Source organism: Dendrobates tinctorius, unplaced genomic scaffold (genome assembly GCF_039654945.1).
Source record: "Dendrobates tinctorius isolate UK_male_01 unplaced genomic scaffold, ASM3965494v1 ptg000010l, whole genome shotgun sequence".
Lineage (NCBI taxonomy): Eukaryota > Metazoa > Chordata > Amphibia > Anura > Dendrobatidae > Dendrobates > Dendrobates tinctorius.
Genome location: NW_027361678.1, coordinates 11,412,425 through 11,433,620, shown reverse-complemented (window position 1 = coordinate 11,433,620; position 21,196 = coordinate 11,412,425). Strand labels below are relative to the sequence as shown.

At 46.3% G+C, this 21,196-nt stretch overlaps 1 protein-coding gene and 1 long non-coding RNA gene across 2 annotated transcripts in view; both read right to left on the bottom strand.

The window, feature by feature from the left end:
- YLPM1 (YLP motif containing 1) overlaps positions 1-19,031 on the bottom strand; it is a 94,700-nt gene extending 75,669 nt beyond the window's left edge. Inside the window, exons 1-5 of the mRNA XM_073586890.1 lie at positions 18,523-19,031; positions 8,079-8,276; positions 7,186-7,380; positions 5,391-6,343; positions 223-4,059 (exon numbers count right to left, since the gene is read on the bottom strand). Coding sequence (XP_073442991.1) covers positions 223-4,059; positions 5,391-6,343; positions 7,186-7,380; positions 8,079-8,276; positions 18,523-18,930 — 5,591 coding nt within the window. The 5' untranslated portion in view covers positions 18,931-19,031. The remainder of the gene's footprint in view (positions 1-222; positions 4,060-5,390; positions 6,344-7,185; positions 7,381-8,078; positions 8,277-18,522) is intronic.
- Positions 17,025-18,231, bottom strand: LOC141098912 (uncharacterized). The gene is made up of 2 exons (XR_012234386.1): positions 17,744-18,231; positions 17,025-17,575 (listed from the first exon to the last, which is right to left on the bottom strand). It is a non-coding gene; the product is annotated as an uncharacterized lncRNA (long non-coding RNA).
- Positions 19,032-21,196: the final 2,165 nt, after the last annotated feature.

Below are 21,196 nucleotides of genomic sequence, written 5' to 3'. Positions count from 1 at the left end.
TTATACGCGAGTCAACAAGTTTTCCTAGTTTTTTGTGGCAAAATTAGGGGGGTGGGTCGGCTTATACATGAGTATATACGGTAATTCTGGTCTCAAATTTGTTAAAGCTGAACAGTCAATGAATAGGAGAGCGTGGGTCTCACAAACTAAAGGAAAAGCTAAAAGATTTTGCAGATGACAGTCCACACCCATCACTATTAACCAACCACACAATTAACTCACCGAAGCATTTTTAGCTCTTGAGCGGCCTTCAGTATGATTTCATGCTGCCTTTGGCTCAGTGCGACCATACCATGGCCAGCAGGTTCAGAGTCTGGTCCTGTAGACTGGGCTGGAAGTACATTCAAACCTTCGCCCAATGCTCTATCAGATGGAATCCATTGGTCTTCTCGGGGATCTAGATTTGGACTTTCTAGAAACTCGTGCTTTCTGTCCTCGCGCCATGAAGGAACATCAGAGTATTCCCGTATCCTAGGCTCTGTGCGTTCATGAAAATCTCTGTCAGACAGATCTCTCTCTAGCCTCCATCTTTCTTCCCGGTAGTTGTCAAGAGGTGGAAGAGGAGGCAACGAAGAACGTGGCTGACCAGGGGAGAAAGGACGATGTGGTGACAGAGACCTGCGGGAAGGCAGCCAGTCCCTCTCCCTGTGAGTAATATCTGGATCTACAGGGATTCTGAGAAAATTTTGATCATCATCATCATCATCATGTAAGTAACGTCTTTCTGCTCTGTCGTAATAGCCTTCACGGTCTAAACCGCTCTCCCTATGCCAAGGGTCACATCTAACATCACTAGGTAAGGGTGGACCAGACACTGGGAGACGATCTTCCCTGAAATATGGGTCTCTAGAAAACTCTTGTTCTTCATCATGCCAGTATCTATCGCTTTCCCAATCCTCACTTCTAAGCTCTTCACCAGGATGGTCTCTCCTTCCATTATTCAATAAAGGATCTAAAAACCTTTCCCTCTCAAAAGGCATTGGTTCTCCACGGAATGTCTCCCGATCATATTGTGGCGACTTATCTGGACCTTCTCTGAATAGTACTTTATCTTCTAAAAATGGGGCCCTAGGCTCAAAATCTCTCTCAATGGGAAAATCTAATACATCACGTCTTCCTGGTCGGGGAGGGAGTCTATCACGAATAAATCCCCTTGATCGCCCTCTGGACAAATGATTATATCTGGGATTTATATTCCCTCTCCTTGGACCTTCAAGAGAAAAGTCACTAGGATAATATTCAGGCTCACCGGACAGCTCATAGTCACTGTAATTACACGGTCGTGCCTCAGGGTGTATACGACTTTCAGCAATGCCCAGGTCTTGATTTGGAAAAGGTTGCCTCATATGGCCTCGATGACCTTCTGGACCAGACATCCTGGAAAAAGGTTTTCTCTCCATGAAATGTTCATGGTCTGAGGGAATTTGAGGTTCAGTCAATGATTTCCCAAGATCAGCCCCTTTATAAAACGATTGCGCTCTTGGATCTACATTGATAGGATGTTCATACACATCTTCTTCATCTGGAGGAATGTCTTCACTGAAATCCTCATCAGAAACAGGAGGATGAAAGTCAACCGGCCTCACAGGCAGGGGCATTCTAGGTGCACCCGGCCTAACAGGGCAAGCTGCTCTCACTTGTCCAGGCCTGACATGGGGAATACCTTGTCTAATGGAGGGAGAAGCCCAAGGAAAACTAGGCCTAGCAGGTGGAGGTGGCCTAGGGGCTCCAGATCTGACAGGAGGTGAGGCTCGGGGAACACTAGGTCTAATTGGAGGAGGTCCCAATAGTGCTCCTGACCTGACCGGACCGGCATTCTGAGGAACTCCAGGCCTGAAAGGAAAAGTTGCCCGAGGGGCTATAGGTCTGACAGAAGAAACCACTTGAGCTCCAGGAGTGGCAACACACGGGGCGCCAGGTCTGATTGTAGGAGTCGGAGAGACAGCAGACCGAGAAGAGAAAGCTAATTGATGGACAGTCCCAGCAGGAGTTGGAGGGCCAGGACAGTTATCAGGGGACCCTTGGGTCTCATCTGGTTTTGTCAGAGAGGATGGATTAGTAATCAGATCCCCGGGGACATTGGGTTTTGTAGCCTCCAGCCTGAGAACACCTGAATCACTTGCAGTTGGCTCTTTTGAAGAACAAGTAGGTGGTGATTCTTGGAGCGCATTTAACTTCTCTGCGTTTTTCACAGTCGCCTCAGAGATGAGACCCATTTTTGTGTCAAGACCAGGCAAGGACTTCTCAGACGACGGACCAGATTGCATTGTAGGAATGGCTTCAGTTTTATGGAGACTGGAATTTGTAGTCTCAGCAGCTCTCTCTTCTACAGGAGAAGCTGGTCCAGCCATCTGCGGTGGTGTTGGGACTTTGGAGATAATTTCTTTATTAAGTGAGTGATCTTTTGTACTCTTGTCATATTTTTCCATCTCCCCACAGAGATCAGTTTTCTCAGAGTCAGCACTAAACACCTCACTACCCACCGCAATTGGGCCGAGGAAAGGTGCAGGCAACGCTGTGGAGGCATTTTGCTCATCAGATTTTTTTTTCCCATCAAGAGGGGTTTCTTTCCTATCCCTGTTGTCGAGAGGCAAGCTCTGACTGCTCTGCTCGTGCTCAGGAGCAAAGCCAAATTTTCCCCCCTGCCTTCCACCCATGGCATCACTACCAACCTGTCTATTCCATCGCTCATCAACATGTTTATTTGCAGGGTCACTCATGGGCAGTGGAGGCACACTCTCTGCCATTCCACCTTCAGACTGCCATTCAGGTCTATCAGAGCCCTTATATGGGGCCCTTTTACCTGTCCAACCATCTTGAGAGCTATCCACATCAAACCTTTCACGTTCCTCAGAAAAGCCCCACTTTACATGAGAGGTGCTGTCAGTTCGAAACGGACCCATGGTGGGGGGAGCTTCTAAAGCTCTAAATCTGTCTGGTGGGAGGTTAGGACAATCAAAACGGGTCTTGTGTGTTGGGAAACTAGTGCCTTCATAAAGATGTTTAGGTTGATCTTCAGTACTGCTAAACTGATGTCGATGTCCACTCTCTGCTTCACCATATCTGTCTCTTGGAAGTCCTTCAGGACTGCTAAATCGTTCTCGACTGAAGCCCGCTGGGCCAGTAAACCTGCTACGTTGCGGTTCACCAGGAAATCTAGCTCTTCCACGGGGAGGCATCTCTGGAGCACCAAACCTGAAACGATTTGGGCCTTGGAATGGAATAAACTTGTCTAGTGGGGGACCCACATTATTTCTAGAAGCACCAGCATCACTACGAAGGTCTTCAGTATTCTCTGCAATGCTCCATTTGTCTTGAGCTTGTCTGTTGGGACCAAACCAACTGTCATGGGGGGAGTCTGAAGCACTCCAGCTGTAGCCTTGAGGGTCTCCCCATTTATTACTTATGCCTTCTCTTTGGCTATCTGGTCTGTCAGGTTGAGGGGTTTCATGTTTCTTTCTCATGTCTCTCGGGAACGCCTCGGCCCTCTCTAAAACCTGCTGAGCTGGAGTATCAGCACTGCCTTCAGGAGACTCCATGATATCTGCATTTTCCTGAGATCTGCTTGTCCCAGAACTGAAATATTTGTCTTTAACATCCCATTTGTGTCTATCACTCTTGTCCCAGCTGCTTTCTGTGGGACGATCCCATGTTTGCGGCTCTTCTGGTTGGTCCCATCTGTTTGCAGACACATGATGCTGCTCATCCCATTTTTTTCCAGGAAGCTCTCCCTGACACTTGTCCCATTTGTCTGCATGTCTCTGCCCTTGCTCCCATGCTTGTTTATGTGGAGTCAGCATCTGGAGAACGGGCTCTGAGCTCTGCATGGATCGATCACAGTCTCCTGGGTCCGGTGCAGATTCGGCACGCTGCTCCAGGGTGGACGCTGGCTTCTGCCCTTGGAAAGCATCATTAGCAGAATGGAAACTGGAGCCATGAAAATGCTTTCCTCCCAGAAGTGGACGAGGATCACGAAAACCAAGTGGACCCATCGATCCAGGAAACATACCTCCTCGAGGTACAGAAAATCTTGGAGTCTCATAACCAGGAGTAGGAAATCTAATATAACAAAAAAAAAAAAAAAAAAAAAAAAAAAAAAAAAGGAGATCAGATATATGTTATACATAAACACACAAGTTATCAGTAATAACACATCAGATATATACAGATATCAGTAATAACACATCCATCGTCAGATATGTACAGATTTCAGTAATATCTGGTGATGAGCGAGTATACTCGTTGCTCGGGTTTTTCCGAACATGCTCGGTTGTCCTCAGAGATGTAGTTTCTGCCGCCGTAGCAGCATGATTTGTGGCTGCTGAACAGGCTAATTAGGCCTGTTTGTTAGGACAGGCCTGTTTGTTAGGGATTCCCACATGTATTCAGGCTAGCCAGCAGCCACAAATCATGCAGCTGAGGCGACAAACTAAATCTCCAAGCACGCAAAAATACTCGATCACCCGAGCATGCTCGGAAAAACCCGAGCAACGAGTATACTCGCTCATCACTAGTAATATCACATCCATCATCAGACATGTACAAACATCAGTAATACCACATCAATCATCAGATATGAACAGATATCAGTAATATCACATTCATCATCAGATATATACAGATATCAGTAACATCACCCCCATCATCAGATATGTACAGCTATCAATAATATCACCCCCATCAGATATGTACAGCCATCAGTAATTCACCCCATCATTAGATATGTACAGATATCAGTAACATCACATCCATCATCAGATATGTACAGATGTCAGTAATATCATATCCATCAGATATATACAGATAGCTGTACATATCTGATGATGGGGTGATATTACTGATATCTGTATATATCTGATGATGAATGTGATATTACTGACATCTGTACATATCTGATGATGGGGTGATATTATTAATATCTGTATATATCGGATGATGAATGTGATATTACTGACATCTGTACATATCTGATGATGGGGGTGATGTCACTGATATCTGTATATATCGGATGATGAATGTGATATTGCTGATATCTGTATATATCTGATGATGGATGTGATATTACTGATGGCTGTACATATCTGATGGAGTGATATTATTGATAGCTGCATATATCTGATGATGGGTGTGATGTTACTGATAGTTGTACATATCTGATGATGGGGTGATATTACTGATATCAGTAACATCACATCCATCATCAGATATATACAGATATCAGTAATATCACATCCATCATCAGATATATACAGATTTCAGTAATATCACATCCACTATCAGATATATACAGATTTCAGTAATATCATATCCACTATCAGATATATACAGATATCAGTAATATCACATCCACCATCACATATGTACAGATCTAGGACATCTCACGGCCTCACCTGGGTCCTGCCATGTTCATTGGGTGGATGGTCTGGGGAATAGGAGGTACAGTTTCCTTCTCAGCTAGCTTTGATGGACTTGATGGAAATACTAAAGGTTTGGCGTTGTCTTTGGGATCAGGGCATTCCTCTGATAGCTGTGAACTGCCAACATGTGCAATTGACTTCTGTTGTGGTGGTTTATGGGCAGGAAAAGATGGGGAGTTCTTGGCCAGCGCAGCATACTTCAGAGCTTGCTGTGCCTGGTAGGAGAGTCCGGAGGGCGGAATTATATTCTCACAAGTGTCCGCGTTTACAGGTGAATGGGCAGAGGAGTCTACTGCAGGCGGTGGCACTAGTTGGCTGACAGTGGAGCTAGTCATCTCTGGTAGTGGAGGCACCTCAGTGCCACTCGTGTTCTCGGGTGGTAAAGGTGGTGGCACGGCTTCCATGGATGCTGTGTTATCAGGTGGTGGAGGGGGAGGGGCACTTGTTGCAGGTGGCAATGGTGGCGCAGACACTGGGGGCAGAGGAGGGGCAACTTCACTGAAAGCTGCTGCTGGTGCAGTAGGTAAGGGTGGAGGGGGAACCGTGCTATACATTGGAGGTCCAGGTGCAGAAAATGGAGGCGGAATGTTTAATCCTGGGGGTACAGCAGGGGGTACAGCAGGGGGCATGACTGCAGAATATGTTGGGTACTGAGGAGGAACGACAGCAATGTAATGGTTGCCCCCAAACTGCTGCTTCAAACCTTTCAGTGAGGTAATTTTGTCTTTGAGCTGAGATTTTGTGGCTTTCATGTGTGCCTGCCACGACGTCCACTGCACGTGGTAGTCCTGCAGCTGGTCCTTGTGAGGGTACGTCTGGAGTAACTCCTGCCACTTCTTAAACTGACTCTCCCACTCCTGGTGAAGTGGCAGAAACTGCTTCTGCTGCATCTCGTGGTGCTGGAGCTGCACATCCACAGACATGGCCTGAAATGAAACATGCAGCAGTGAGCGCCAGACACAGCGTTACATACAACTTGGACCACCTACAAGCCGCAAAGCGCCGATCTCAAGAAAGCACGTCTCCCTGTAATTCTAGGAGGGTAGTCACTTCACAGCTACAACTGCCTGTATCTTAGTTCAGCTACTGATGGTTACTGGAAACAGTAAGCAACCTGAAATACTAAGGCATAGGGCAAACTAATCAAAATTTTACATGATCACCACAGCTTTTCCTGGCACATATTTCGTGTTACCCCAATTCAATAGATGGGCGAGAGGCCTGGCCGGTTACACGGCGTTAACTGCATCATAGAAAGCAGGGGATACCCCCTCATCGCCAAACACAAGGTCAACGTCTTCGCGCGGACACACCTGATATGAGATTTGGCGCTTTCTATTTACAGCCTGTTCTCTCAGAAGTCATAGATGCTTTTCCTCTCTTTCCACACTCCGATACGCCATCTGGACACACCACCACCACTCTCTACCTGCTCTCGAAGTATTTACAAACCAGCATTTCACATTCAGGTACAGATTGATGATTAGGAAACTGTCAGTTTGGCTTTGGAGACCAATAGTCCTTCAGGAAATTGTTATCTGTACTTGAACCATAAACTATGTGCAAAGCCCAACACAGAGGGAGGAAGGGATGAGCAGAACTCTGGTGTGCCAGATCCTGGACTCCACAGACACAGTGGTGAGATCTGCTATTATAATGCAGTGAATAATATCAGCAAAACAAAAGGTAAAGTGCGAGCGCTTCCATATTAGCATTGAAAATCTACTTTGCCGACTCAACATGCAGCCTGTGCCAGGATATGACTTACAGCGAGGTGGGGGGGCTCTGCCAGCAGCTGCTGGGACCGCTGGAGCAGCTGCTGTAACGTGCTGTGTTTCTGGATGATTCCCTGATACTGGAAACCCAAGCGATGCTGTTCATGCTGCTGCCAGTGAGCGGCGGCTTCCTGCAGTGTCTTCAGTCTCTGCGCCTGTTCCGGATCCTCCGTCAGGTTCATGCTCGGCTGAAAAAAAATAAAACCAGAATAAGGTCCCATGGGAAAAGAGACCCACAGACAGCGGGCACCTAGAGACGAGGGGGCCCCACAGACAGCGGGCACCTAGAGACGAGGGGGCCCCACTGGCAGCGGGCACCTAGAGACGAGGGGGCCCCACTGGCAGCGGGCACCTAGAGACAAGGGGGCCCACTGGCAGCGGGCACCTATAGACAAGGGGGCCCACTGGCAGCGAGCACCAATAGACAAGGGGGCCCACTGGCAGTGAGCACCAATAGACAAGGGGGCCCACTGGCAGTGAGCACCAATAGACAAGGGGGCCCACTGGAAATGAGCACCTACAGATGAGAAAACCCATATACAATGAGCACCTAGAGATGGCTAAACCCACGGACAATGGGCACCTATAGATGAGGAGGCCAAAGACCAATCCATACCTATAGATAAGGATGAGAACCTATAGATGAGGAAATCTGCGTACAATGAGCAGCCCGCATACAATGAACACCTACAGATGAGGAGGTCTGCATACAATGAACACCAATAGATAGAGGCCCACAGCAAATCAGCACCTATGCATGAGGAGGCCCACATACAATTAGCACCTATAGATGAGGACAATGAACACCTATAGATGAGGAAACCCACAGACTGCAAATTATCATTGAGAGCTGTCTGTCACTTAACAGAAATGGTGGAAAAATTACCGTGGAATCCTGTGGAGGGGGCAGGCCTTCATCCAGTGGGGGCGGCTCCTGGAGAGGAGGGGGTGGAGCATATCCAGCAGATGAGTGTAGCACATCTTGCGGGGAATCGGCAGCAGACGCCACCATCTCCTTTGCAGATCTCTTAGCTTTCTGTTGAAGACTCAGTAAATGCTGCTGATAATAAAACTGCTGCTCCTCCTGCAAGAGGAAAGCCCTAGTGAGGAACACAGCGCGCGGCGGTGGTGGTATACACGCAATCCAGCGCGCGGCGGGGGTACATATACATGCAATACAAAGCAACGGGGTACAGCTACACAATACAGTTCTATGAAAAAAGTGTTTGATCCTTCCTGATTTCCTATTCTTTTCCATGTTTGTCACACAAATGTTTCAATCATCAAATAAATGTAAATATTAGACAAAGATAACAAGCAAACAAACTGAAGTTTATAAATGAAGGCCTTTATTATTAACCCCTTAATGACCGGACCAAATTTTTCAAATCTAACCAGTGTCACTTTAAGTGGTATTAACTCTAAGAAACTTCAACAGATCTGATTGATCATGAGATTGTTTTTTTGGGACACATTGTACTTTATGCTAATGGTAAACTTATTAAAAAACACAGAAAACATTGGCATCAGAAATTTGTCAAAAAAAAAAAATCTAAAAATTAGCAATTTTCAAACTCTGAATGATTTTCCCTTTAATCCAGACAGTCACAGTACATAAAATAGTCATTGAACAACATTTACCTCATAACCACACAAGAAGCTCTGAGTATAAATCTAATTAAAACAATTTTTATTCAAATTTAAATAATAAAAAGACAGAGACTACACAAGCAAAGACAAAATTAGGAGAGCTGGGTGACATATGTCTAAACAAGATTATGTATCCACATTTCATGAATAAATTAGTGCCATAGGTGCATACAGCAAGTTACATTTCATTTATGAATACATTCTATGCCAAAAGTGCAAGAAGCAAGTTAGCTAATCAGCAGGTGTCCTGATGAAGTAATACACTAAACGTGCACTGGGGCGAAGGGGAGCAATGGTGACTGTATAAATATGGAAGTACGACATTGTATGTTCATTGATGTTTAACCCCTTAGTAACAGAGCCATTTTACAGCTAAATGACCGGGCCAATATTTACAATTCTGACCACTGTCACTTTATGAGGTTATAACTCTAGAACGCTTTAACAGATCCCGCTGATTCGGAGACTGTTTTTTTGTGACATATTGTACTTCATGTTAGTGGTAAAATTTCTTCGATATGTCTTGTGTTTATTTATGAAAAAAATGGAAATATAGCGAAAATTTTGAAAATTTTGCAATTTTAAAATTTTTATGCCCTTAAATCAGGAGAGGTATGTCAAAAATTTCTTAATAAATAACATTTCCCACATGTCTACTTTACATCGGCACAATTTTGGAAACAAAATTTTTTTTGTTAGAAAGTTATAAGGGTTAAAAGTTGACAAAAGATTTCTCATTTTTACAACAAGATTTACAAAACCATTTTTTTTTTTTAGGGACCACATCATATTTAAAGTCATTTTGAGGGGTGTATATAACAGAAAATACCCAAAAGTGACACCATTCTAAAAACTAGACCCCTCAAGGTGCTCAAAACCACATTCAAGAAGTTTATTAACCCTTTACGTGCTTCACAGGAACTAAAGCAATGTGGAAGGAAAAAATTAACATTATACTTCAGAACCAATTTTTTTTATTTTTACAAGTGGTAAAAGAGAAAATAAACCACAAAATTTGTTGTGCAATTTCTCCTGAATACGCCAATACCCCATATGTGGGGGTAAACCACTTTTTCAGCGCACGGCAGAGCTCACAAGGGAAGGAGCGCCGTTTGACTTTTTCAACACAGAATTGTCTGCAATTGAGATCGGATGCCATGTTGCGTTCAGAGAGCCCCTAATGTTCCTAAACAGTGGAAACACCAAACAAGTGACTCAGTTTTGGAAACTAGACCCCTTAAGGAACTTATCTAGATGTGTGGTGAGCACTTTCCTTCAAGTGCTTCACAGAAGTTTATAACGTAGAGCCGTGAAAATAAAACATTTTTTTTCCACAAAAATGATCTTTCCGCCCCCAAATTTTTATTTTTACAAGGGTAACAGGAGAAATCATACCCCCACAGTTGTTGTGCGATTTGTCCTGAGTACGCTGATACCCCATATGTGGGGGTAAACCACTGTTTGGGCGCACGGCAGAGCTCAGAAAGGAAGGAGTACCGTTTGACTTTTTCAATGCAGAATTGGCTGGAATTGAGATTGGACGCCATGTCGCTTTTGGAGAGCACCTGATGTGCCTAAACAGTGAAAAAAAAAACACAAGTGACACCATTTTGGAAACTAGACCCCTGAAGGAACTTATCTAGATGTGTGGTGAGCACTTTGAACCCATAAGTGCTTCACAGAAGTTTATAACGCAGAGCAGTGAAAATAAAAAAATCACTTTTTTTCCTCAAAAATGATTTTTTAGCCCGCTATGTTTTATTTTATCAAGCGTAACAGGAGAAATTGGACCATAAAAGTTGTTGTGCAATTTGTCCTGAGTACGATGATACCTCATATGTGGGGGGAACCACTGTTTGGGCGCATGGGAGAGCTCGAAAGGGAAGGAACGTCATTTTGGAATGCAGACTTTGATGGAATGGTCTGCGGGCTTCATGTTGCGTTTGCAGAGCCACTGATGTGCCTAACAGTATAAACCCCTCACAAGTGACCCCATTTTGGAAACTAGACCCCTGAAGGAGCTTATCTAGATATATGGTGAGCACTTTGAACCCCCAAGTGCTTCACAGAAGTTTATAAACGCAGATCCGTGAAAATGTAAAAAAAAAATTTTCCCTCAAAAATGATTTTTTTTAGCCCGCTATTTTTTATTTTCCTATGGGTAACAGGAGAAATTGGACCACAAATGTTGTTGTGCAATTTGTCCTGAGTACGCCGATACCCCATATGTGGGGGGGAATCACTGTTTGGGCGCATGGGAGAGCTCGGAAGGGAAGGAGGGCCATTTTGGAATGCAGACTTTGATGGAATGTTCTGTGGGAGTCATGTTGCGCTTGCAGAGCCCCTGATGTGCCTAAACAGTATAAACCCCCCACAAGTGACATTTTGGAAACTAGACCCCCCCAAAGAGCTGATCTAGATGTGTGGTGAGCACTTTGAACCCCCAAGTGCTTCACAGAAGTTTATAACGCAGAGCCGTGAAAATAAAGTCTTTTTTTTCCCACAAAAGTGATTTTTTTTTAGCCCCCAATTTTTTTATTTTCCCAAGGGTAACAGGAGAAATTAGACCCCCAAAGTTGGTAAATAGTGGAAACCCCTCAATTCTCGCTCCGACCATAACACACCCCTAACCCTAATCCCAACCCTAATTCTAACCCTAGTGATAACCCTAATTCTAACCCTAATGGAAAAATGAAAAAAAAATAATTTTCTTTATTTCATTATGTTTGCCTATCTAAGGGGGTGATAAACAGGGGGGGGGGGGGGGGGGGGTTTGGCTATTTACTGTTTCTTTTTTTTTTATCACTATGATAGCTTATCATAGTGATCAAAATGAATGAATGGAATCGGCCAGCTGGAGCTTGCAGATTCCCGGCGGGCGCACAGGGCATGCGCCCGCCATTTTTTCTGGATCCAAGATGGCGGCGCCCACCGGAGGAAGCCGCAGGGACCCAGGACCACCGGGAGGGGACAGAGGACCTCCAGGAGGTGCAGGGGGGGGGGGGATCGGGGACCTTATTTAAGAGAAATTAAATGCAAAATCGCTGCTTTTTTTCCGGTCGCCGTTATAGGGTTAATAACGGCGATCGCAAAAGCGGGGTCGGTAAAAACCGACCCGATTCATGTTCTCTGGGGTCTCGCCTACCCTCTGCAGCCGAGACCCCGGAGAAAATCCGACACTGGGGGGCGCTATTTACTTACTCCACAGCGCCATGAATTAGCAGCGCTGTGGTTTAAGTACCCTTAATTACCGCCGTTAAAAGTCGTATCGGCGGTCGTTAAGGGGTTAATCAGCGATAACAGTATGTTGAGATTGATAGAATCTTTGCTATTCACACTGAAATTATTAGTGGAGACATGATTAGCGAACTTGCTTCTTGCACTTTTGGCATAGAATGTATTCATAAATGAAATGTAACTTGCTGTATGCACCTATGGCAGTAATTTATTCATGAAATGTGGATACTTAGGCTGTGTGCCCACGTAGTGTTTTTTAAGCGTTTCCGCGGCGCTTTTAGACGCGCGTTTCTGCTGCGGAAACGCTTAAGAAAAGCATCCCATGTAATCATAATTGAATCCTCACATGTGCTAACGGTGCGTTTTTTTCTGCTGCAGAAACACTTAGCAGAAAAAAACGCAGCATATTCATTAATTTTGCGGAAACGCGTGCGTTTCTGCATACATACAATAGTATTGCAAAAACGCATGCTAAAACGCTCAACAAAAGCGTCAAAACGCTTACAAAAGCGCTTCATAAAACGCATGCTAAAACGCTCAACAAAAGCGTCAAAACGCTTACAAAAGCGCTTCATAAAACGCATGCTAAAATGCTCAACAAAAGCGTCAAAACGCTTACAAAAGCGCTTCATAAAACGCATGCTAAAACGCTCAACAAAAGCGTCAAAACGCTTACAAAAGCGCTTCATAAAACGCATGCTAAACCGCTCAACAAAAGCGTCAAAACGCTTACAAAAGCGCTTCATAAAACGCATGCTAAAACGCTCAACAAAAGCATCAAAACGCTTACAAAAGCGCTTCATAAAACGCATGCTAAAACGCTCAACAAAAGCGTCAAAACGCTTACAAAAGCGCTTCATAAAACGCATGCTAAAATGCTCAACAAAAGCGTCAAAACGCTTACAAAAGCGCTTCATAAAACGCATGCGTTTTTCCGGGAAGAGGGTGTGCGTTTCCACTCAGGAATATTCTGCTTCAAAAAAGCAACGTGGGCACATAGCCTTAATCTTGTTTAGACATATATATGTCACCTAGCTCTCCTAATTTTTTGTCTTTGCTTGTTTAGTCTCTGTTTTATTATTTAAATTTGAATAAAAATTGTTTTTAGTTGGTTTTATACTCAGAGCTTCTTGTGTGGTTGTATAGTAATGTGAGTTGTTCCTCCAGTATAGTTGGGCATTTGTATAAAAACATTTACCTCATGTCTGCTTCACATCAGCACCATTTTTAAAATATCCTTTTATTTTGTTAGGATGTTAGAAGGTTTAAAACTGTAGCAGCATTTTTTCATTTTTTAAAGAAAATTTACAAAACTTACTTTTTTAGGGACCTAGTCAGATTTGAAGTGACTTTGGAGGACCTATATCTAGTAAAATCCCAAAAACTGAGATCATTTTTAAAAACAGCACCCCTCATTGTATTCAAAACTTATGTCAGGTAGTTTATTAACCATTCGGGTGCTTTTCAGGAATAAAAATTGGCATGACAGGAAGGAAAGGTGTTCTTTTTTACCACCTAAATGTTGCTAACTTCTGAACAGGCCATCATAGCTGGAGGACTCCAAGGCCGTGAATTGCCATGGTAAGTATCAGGACCACACGATCAAGACCTCGGTGCTGAAGGGGTTAAAGAGGGAGCCCTTACACTCTGTTAAGCATTTTGATGGCATAATCACTATTGACAGCAGCATGTAAGAGGTTAAAAACGCCATGGTTGGTGACAAAACAAATCAAGGCTGATACAGCAAGGTGTCAGCTATAGGGTACTGTCGACTCCTGCTGCATTTTCACCATTAGAAGGGTGCTATTGTATGATATGGGAGGTCAGAAAAAAGATGTATCCAAACATACAGTGCTCTGTGTGAAAAAGTGACTGCCCCCTCCCTTAAAACAAAAATTAACTGTGGTTTATTACATCTTTGGGAAGAGAGTTCACGTCCCCTATCCACACCCGGGCCTGATTACTGCTAAACCTGTTCTCAATCAAGAAATTACAAATAGGAGCTGCCTGACAAAGTGAACTAGACCAAAAGATCCTCAAAAGCTATACATCATGCCACGATAAAGATATTCAGGAACAAATGAGAAAAAGTGTTTTAGATCTATCAGTCTGGAAAAGGTTATAAAGCCATTTCTAAAGCAAACCACAGTGAGAGCCATCATCCACAAGTGGTGAAAACATGGAACAGTGGTGAACATTCCCAGGAGTGGCCGGCTGACCAAAATCACCCCAAGAACGCAGCAACGACTCATCCAAGAGGACACAAGAGACCCCACAACACATCCAAAGAACTGCAGGCCTCACTTGCCTCAGTTAAGATCAGTGTCCATGACTCCTCCATAAGGCTAGTTTCACATTTGCGTTTTGGGCCGCAGCGTCGGCCTGCGCACGGCCACCGCCTACCCCCGCCCCCTCTGGTAGCTCCGCCTCCAGGCGCATGACGCTGCATGCCTCATGCATCCCCTATCTTTATCACTGAGGACGCAGGCCGTGCGCAGTATGCGTTTGGCGGCGCCTGCGTCCTTTTGACGGTGCGCCGAGCGCAACCAAATTGCAACAGGTTGCGTTTGGCACTGGTCGGCGCACCGTCAAAAGGACGCAGGCGCCGCCAAACTCAATGCGCACGGCCTGCGTCCTCAGTGATAAAGATAGGGGACGCATGCAGCGTCATGCGCCCAGAGGCGGAGCTACCGGAGGAGGCGCAGCAGGGGGCGGGGATTAGCGGCGGCCGTGCGCAGGCCGACGCTGTGGCCCTAAACGCATATGTGAAACCGGCCTAAGAAAGAAAATGGGCAAAAATGGCCTGAATGGCAGAGTTCCAAGATTGAAACAACTGCTGAGCAATAAGAACATAATTCCTCAACCATGAAACCACAAAAACACTAGTGCATACTCATCTCCCGCCTCGACTACTGCAACCTCCTACTCTCTGGCCTCCCCTCTAGCACTCTGGCTCCGCTCCAGTCCATCCTACACTCTGCTGCCCGACTAATCCACCTGTCTCCCCGCTATTCCCCAGCCTCGCCCCTATGCCAGGCCCTTCAATGGCTTCCTATCGTCCAGAGGCTCCAATTCAAAACCCTAACCATGACATACAAAGCCATCCACAACCTGTCTCCTCCATACATCTGTGACATGGTCTCTAGGTACCTATCCGCACGCAACCTTCGATCTCAAGATCACCTTCTCTACTCCCCCCTTATCTCTTCTTCCCACAACCGCATACAAGACTTCTCCCGTGCTTCCCCCACACTATGGAACTCCCTGCCGCAACACATCAGACTCTCACCATCAACGGAAACCTTCAAGAAGAACCTGAAGACCCACCTGTTCCGACAAGCCTACAGCCTGCAATGATCCTCGGTCTACTGAACCACAGCATGACCTGCTCTCCCCTCTCCTACTGTATCCTCACCCATCCCTGTAGACTGAGCCCTCGCGGGCAGGGTCCCCTCTCCTTATGTACTTGTGTGTCCCTTGTCTTACACGTTTACTATACTTGTCTATATTTCCCCTTTTCACATGTAAAGCGCCATGGAATAAATGGCGTTATATAACTGCATAATAATAATAATAATAATAATAATAATAAGACTTGTCTCAGTGTTGCCAGAAAAAAATCTTGATGATCCCCAAGACTTTCGAGAGAATATTATGTGGACTGGTGAGACAAGAGTTGAACTTTTTGGAAGGTGTAAGTCCAAGTACATCTGGGTAGAAGTAACAGCATTTCAGAAAAGGACCATCATACCAACAGTAAAATATGGTTGTGGTAGTGTAATACTCTGGGGCTATTTTACTGTTTCAGGCCCTGGAAGACTTGCTGCGGTAAATGGAACCATGAATTCTGCTCTATACCACAAAATCCTGAAGAAGAATGTCCGGCAATGTGTTTGTGACATCAAGCTGAAGCGCACTTGGGTTTGCAGCAGAACAATGATTCAAAACACTAGCAAGTCCACCTATGAATGGCTTAATTAAAACAAAATTAAGACTTTGGAGTGGCCTAGTCAAAGTCCTGACCTTAATCTGATTGAGATGCAGTGGCATGACCTTAAAAAGGCTGTTCATACTCAGAAACCTCCAATGTGGCTGAATTGCAAGAATCCTGCAAAGATGAATGGCCAAAATTCCTCCAGAGCGTTGTAAAAGACTCAAAGTCAGTTATCGCAGACGCTTGATTGCAGTTGTTACTGCTAAGGGCGGCCCAACCCGTTATTAGTTTTAGGGGGCAATCATTTTTTCACACAGGGCCCTGAAGTTGTTTTTTTTTCCCCTTAATAATAAAGACCTTAATTTATAAACTGCATTTTGTGATTACTTGTGTTATCTTTGTCTAATATTTACATTTGTTTGGAGATCTGAAACATTTAAGCGTGACAAACATGGAAAAAAATAGATGAGGAAGGGGGCAAACACTTTCACACAACTGTATATACAGGGTTGTGGAGTCAGTAAGCCAAACCAACGACATACTGAGCATGTGCATAAAGTGCAGCACAGATTATTAATCTCACCTAAAAGCTGAGATCAGGAACAAAATAGATATTTAAAGGACATTTCATAACTTTCCCAAATTCTTATGAAAACATTTACAGCACATCCTCCATTCTACTACTGAACCAAATTTATTATATATTTTAGGAGTCGGTCCATTTAACACCAACTCCACTTTCACAGCCCTGCCGGTGACCATGGTAATCGCCTGCGGTGGAGCTTGGTTCTACAGCAATACAATTTTACCATTCAGCATAAGAATAGGAGTGAACATGGCAACGAGGACAGGCTGTCCCGACGGTGAAGCTGGGTAAACCCTCTGTAAATTGGTTCCCAATGCAAGTTCAAAAAGGGGGAGGCATCATAGGAAATCTTAAAATCTCTGAAGCCCCTAGTCAAAGGGGCACTCAACCCTCCCCCCCACACACACACAGATTTTCAGTAAGAAAAAAAAAAAAAAAAAAAACACAACATCCTGAGTCTTTTAGGCCAAGTTCACACTTGTGGATGGGCGAGCTGCGGACTTCCTCTGTGAAGCTCCGCCCACAGCCACACCTCCTCCGCCCATCTGCAAGTGTGATCCTAGCCTTAGAAATGGACTGGTACAATGGACATAAAGTAGGAAATGTGTATAGTGGGAAGTGATGTCTATTGTGCGTAGGAAACCGTATATATATCGGACAGGTGATTAAAGGGAATCTCTCACCCCATTGTTTATCAGCTGCCAACACCACCATCAGGGGCTTATCTACATCATTCTGTAATGCTGTAGATAAGCCCCCGATGTAACCTGAAAGATAAGAAAAATGAGTTATATTATACTCACCCAGGGGCGGTCCCAGGTCCGGTTTTGGTCTGATGGGTGTCGCGGTCCAGTCCGGCGCCTCCCATCTTCTAACGGTGACATCCTCTTCTTTGCTGCTTGTTGTGGCTCCTGCGCAGGCGCACTGCTGTTGAGGGCAGAGCAGAATACTGCAGTACGCAGGCGCCGGACCTCTCCTGGCGCCTGCGCACTGCAGGACTCTGCTCTGCCCTCAACAGAGCAGAGCAGTGCGCCTGCACAGGAGCCACAACAAGCAGCAAAGAAGAGGACGTCACCGTTAGAAGATGGGAGGCACCGCACCGTGACACCCATCGAACTGTCCCCCCCGTTGAGTATAATCTAACTCATTTTTCTTATCTTTTGGGTTACACCGGGGAGGGGATTCGGGGCTTATCTACAGCATTACAGAATGCTGTAGATAAGCCCCTGATGGCTTTGCCGGCAGCTGATACTCGACAAATGGGGTGACAAAGGCAGGAAAGGTCCTTTCAGAGGGTTTGATAACAAAGGTACATATCTTTACACACAGATAGATAAGTGGAAGAAGCTAATGTTGCCCCCACACTTGGCGTCTTCGAAAGAAATTTATACATATTGTGGCTTATATAGATCTGATAATTATGAGACATGAATTTTCGGCTTCAGGATGAATTAGCGAAGATGCATATTTTTTCATAACTATAACCCCTGCCTATAAGCCACAAATCAATAGTGGGCAGATTGCGGACAACCATCATGTCATGTTTGGTCTCTGGGTAACTGTAAAACCCCAATAAAAAAAATATGGCAGCACCCGCGAACATAAGCTATAATATATATATATATATATATATATATATATATATATATATACACACACACACAAATACAGGGCAACTGGGTACTAATATATAACCTGTCACCCTGAATTGTGTATACATTTGCCCCATCACCCTGCACTGTATATATGTCGTATATACGTACCCCGTCACCCTGCACTGATTATACACACACCCCATTACCTTGCACGGTGTATATATATATGTACCCCCTCGCTCTGCACTGTATGATTATATATGTATGTACACATACACACGTGTTTGCACCCTGTAAACCCGCACCCTATATATCCGGACCCCCTCACCTCCAGGTTCTTCTTGTCCCCGGGGTTCCCTTCAGAGCCGGGCAGGGGCGGCGGAGGCGGCGGCTGCTCTGGGGCGGGCGGAGGCGGCGGCTGCTCCGGCTCCGGTGGCGGAGGAGGGGCCGCGGGTTGCTGGTAGTCGGGAGGCGGGACGCCGTGTCCATAGGGCGGTGGAGGTGGGAAGGGGAAGGCGGCGGCGGGCGGCCGCGGCGGGCTGTAGTAGTGTCGCGGGGCCGGGGGAGGCCCAGCCGGCAGCACGCTCTCGAGCTGCCGCTGGTGCATCCGTTGGAGCTGCTCCAGTTGAGCGAGGTGCTGGTCGCGGAAGCTCTGGAAAGCGGGACCCGCGGGAGGCCCAACGGGAGCCGGAGGCGCGGATGGGCCGCCATAACGGGGAGGCCAAACCGGGTACATGACCGTCTGCCGCTGCTCGGCGAAACCCGGACGTGACGACACATTAGCTGCGCAAGCGCACTACTGAGCTCTTGATAGGAGCCCACTGCGCATGCAACAGAGCAGCTGCTGGGGACGTCTGAGCTCAGGGGTTGCTATGGCAACAGTGAATTCCCGCCTCATTCTGAATCCGTCCCGAGTCCAGAAGAGAAACAGACCGCGGGCTTCACTGTATCCTCATCTCTCCCCCGGTCCCAATACCCGGCCACTACTGTGTACAGCCAGCTTCTACCGTGTCCTCACATCCCGGCCTCTACCGTTTCCTCCTTCTCGTCCTCTACTGTGTCCTCACCCCCTGGCCTCTATTGTGTCCTCCCCCGGCCTCTACGGTAGCCTCTACTGTATTCCCCCCACCTGGCCTCTACGGTGTCCTCTGGCCTCTTTTGCCTCCGACTGGCCTCCACTGTGCCTTCCCCCCGGCCTCTACTGTGTTCTCTGGCTTCCATTGTGAGCTCCCCAGTCCCCTGGCCTCTACTATGTACTCCCCACGCCTCTACTGTACCCCCTCCCACCCGACCTCTTCTGTGTCTTCTCCCTGGCTTCTACTGTATCCCCTGACCCAGCCTCCACTCTCCCCCCCCCCCCCCCCAACCGGCCTCTACTGTGTCCCCCCCCCACCTCTACCATGTACTCCCCTTGAGCCTTCTAGGCATTCCTACCGAGCTCCACTGTGTACTCCCCCCAACCCCCCCCCCCCCCCCCCCCAGGCCTCTACTGTGATCTCCCTCTTACCTCTACTATGTCCTCCTGGCCTTTACTATGTCCTCACCCCAGCCTCTACTGTGTCTTCACCTCGGCCTCTACTGTGCCTTCCTTCAGGTCTCTACTGTATCCTTACCCCAGGCTCTGCTATGTCCCCCTCCCCCTGGCCTCTACTGTGTTTTCCTCCCCCCCCCCCCCCTCAGTCTCCACTGTGTCCTCGCACCCCCAGTGAAAAATGAAGTCCAGCTTTGTGTGTTTATATTAAATGGTTTTCGTCTACTAGAACAAACCTGCTTGGCCCCAATAAAATAATACTTATACTCACCTCCCGTGACGACTCTGTTCCCGTGGTGTCGGCACTCACTCTCCCCCTGTACAGCTACCTCATACACAGTATAATGCCCTCTCACTGTATAGTACCACCCACATAGTATACTGACCCTTTGGTAGCCACCTGTTTGATGGCCCCCTCACCGTAATCCCCACACTGTATGATGGCCCCCTCACCGTAATCCCCACACTGTATGATGGCCCCCTAGATAGCCTTCATATAGTATAATGTATAGTATAATGCACCAGAAAGTTCTCAATATAGTATAACGTACACCCCATCGGCCTCTATATTAAAATGCACTCCTCATAGGCCTCTATAGCATATTGCATACCCCATAGGCATACTCTATATAATATAATGCACTCCCTGCAGGCAGACTCTATATTGTATAATGTATTCCCCATAGGCAAACTATACAGTAAAATGCACTCCCCATAGGCAAACTATAGTATAATGCACTCCCCTTAGGCATATTCTACATTGTATAATGCACTCCCCATATCCAAACTCCATATAGTATAATGCAGTGGTCCCCAACCTTTTTTGCACCAGGGACCGGTTTCAAGCATTCTTCCATGGCCCGGCAGGGCGGGGATGGAGGTGTGGCAGGGGCGGGGCTTTGGTCATAAGGGGGCAGGGCTATGGACGCGGTTGTAGTGTAGCAGTGCATACTTATAATTAAATAACATTTATAATGTGACTCAACTCACCATAGGTTTTGAATGAGTGCTCCATCACCCCCATCCTTGCCTGCTCCATCACCCCATCATTGCCTTCACCCCATCACTCCCTTCTCCCCATCATTGCCTTCACCCCATCACTTCCGTCTCTACATCATTGCCTTCACCCCATCACTCCCTTCTCCCCATCATTGCCTTCACCCCATCACTGCCGTCTCTCCATCATTGCCTTCACCCCATCACTGCCGTCTCTCCATCACTCCCTTCACCCCATCACTGCCGTCTCTCCATCATTGCCTTCACCCCATCACTCCCTTCTCTCCATCACTCCCTTCACTCCATCACTCCCTTCACTCCATCACTCCCTTCACCCCATCATTGCCTTCACCCCATCACTCCCTTCTCCCCATCATTGCCTTCACCCCATCACTGCCGTCTCTCCATCATTGCCTTCACCCCATCACTCCCTTCTCCCCATCATTGCCTTCACCCCATCACTGCCGTCTCTCCA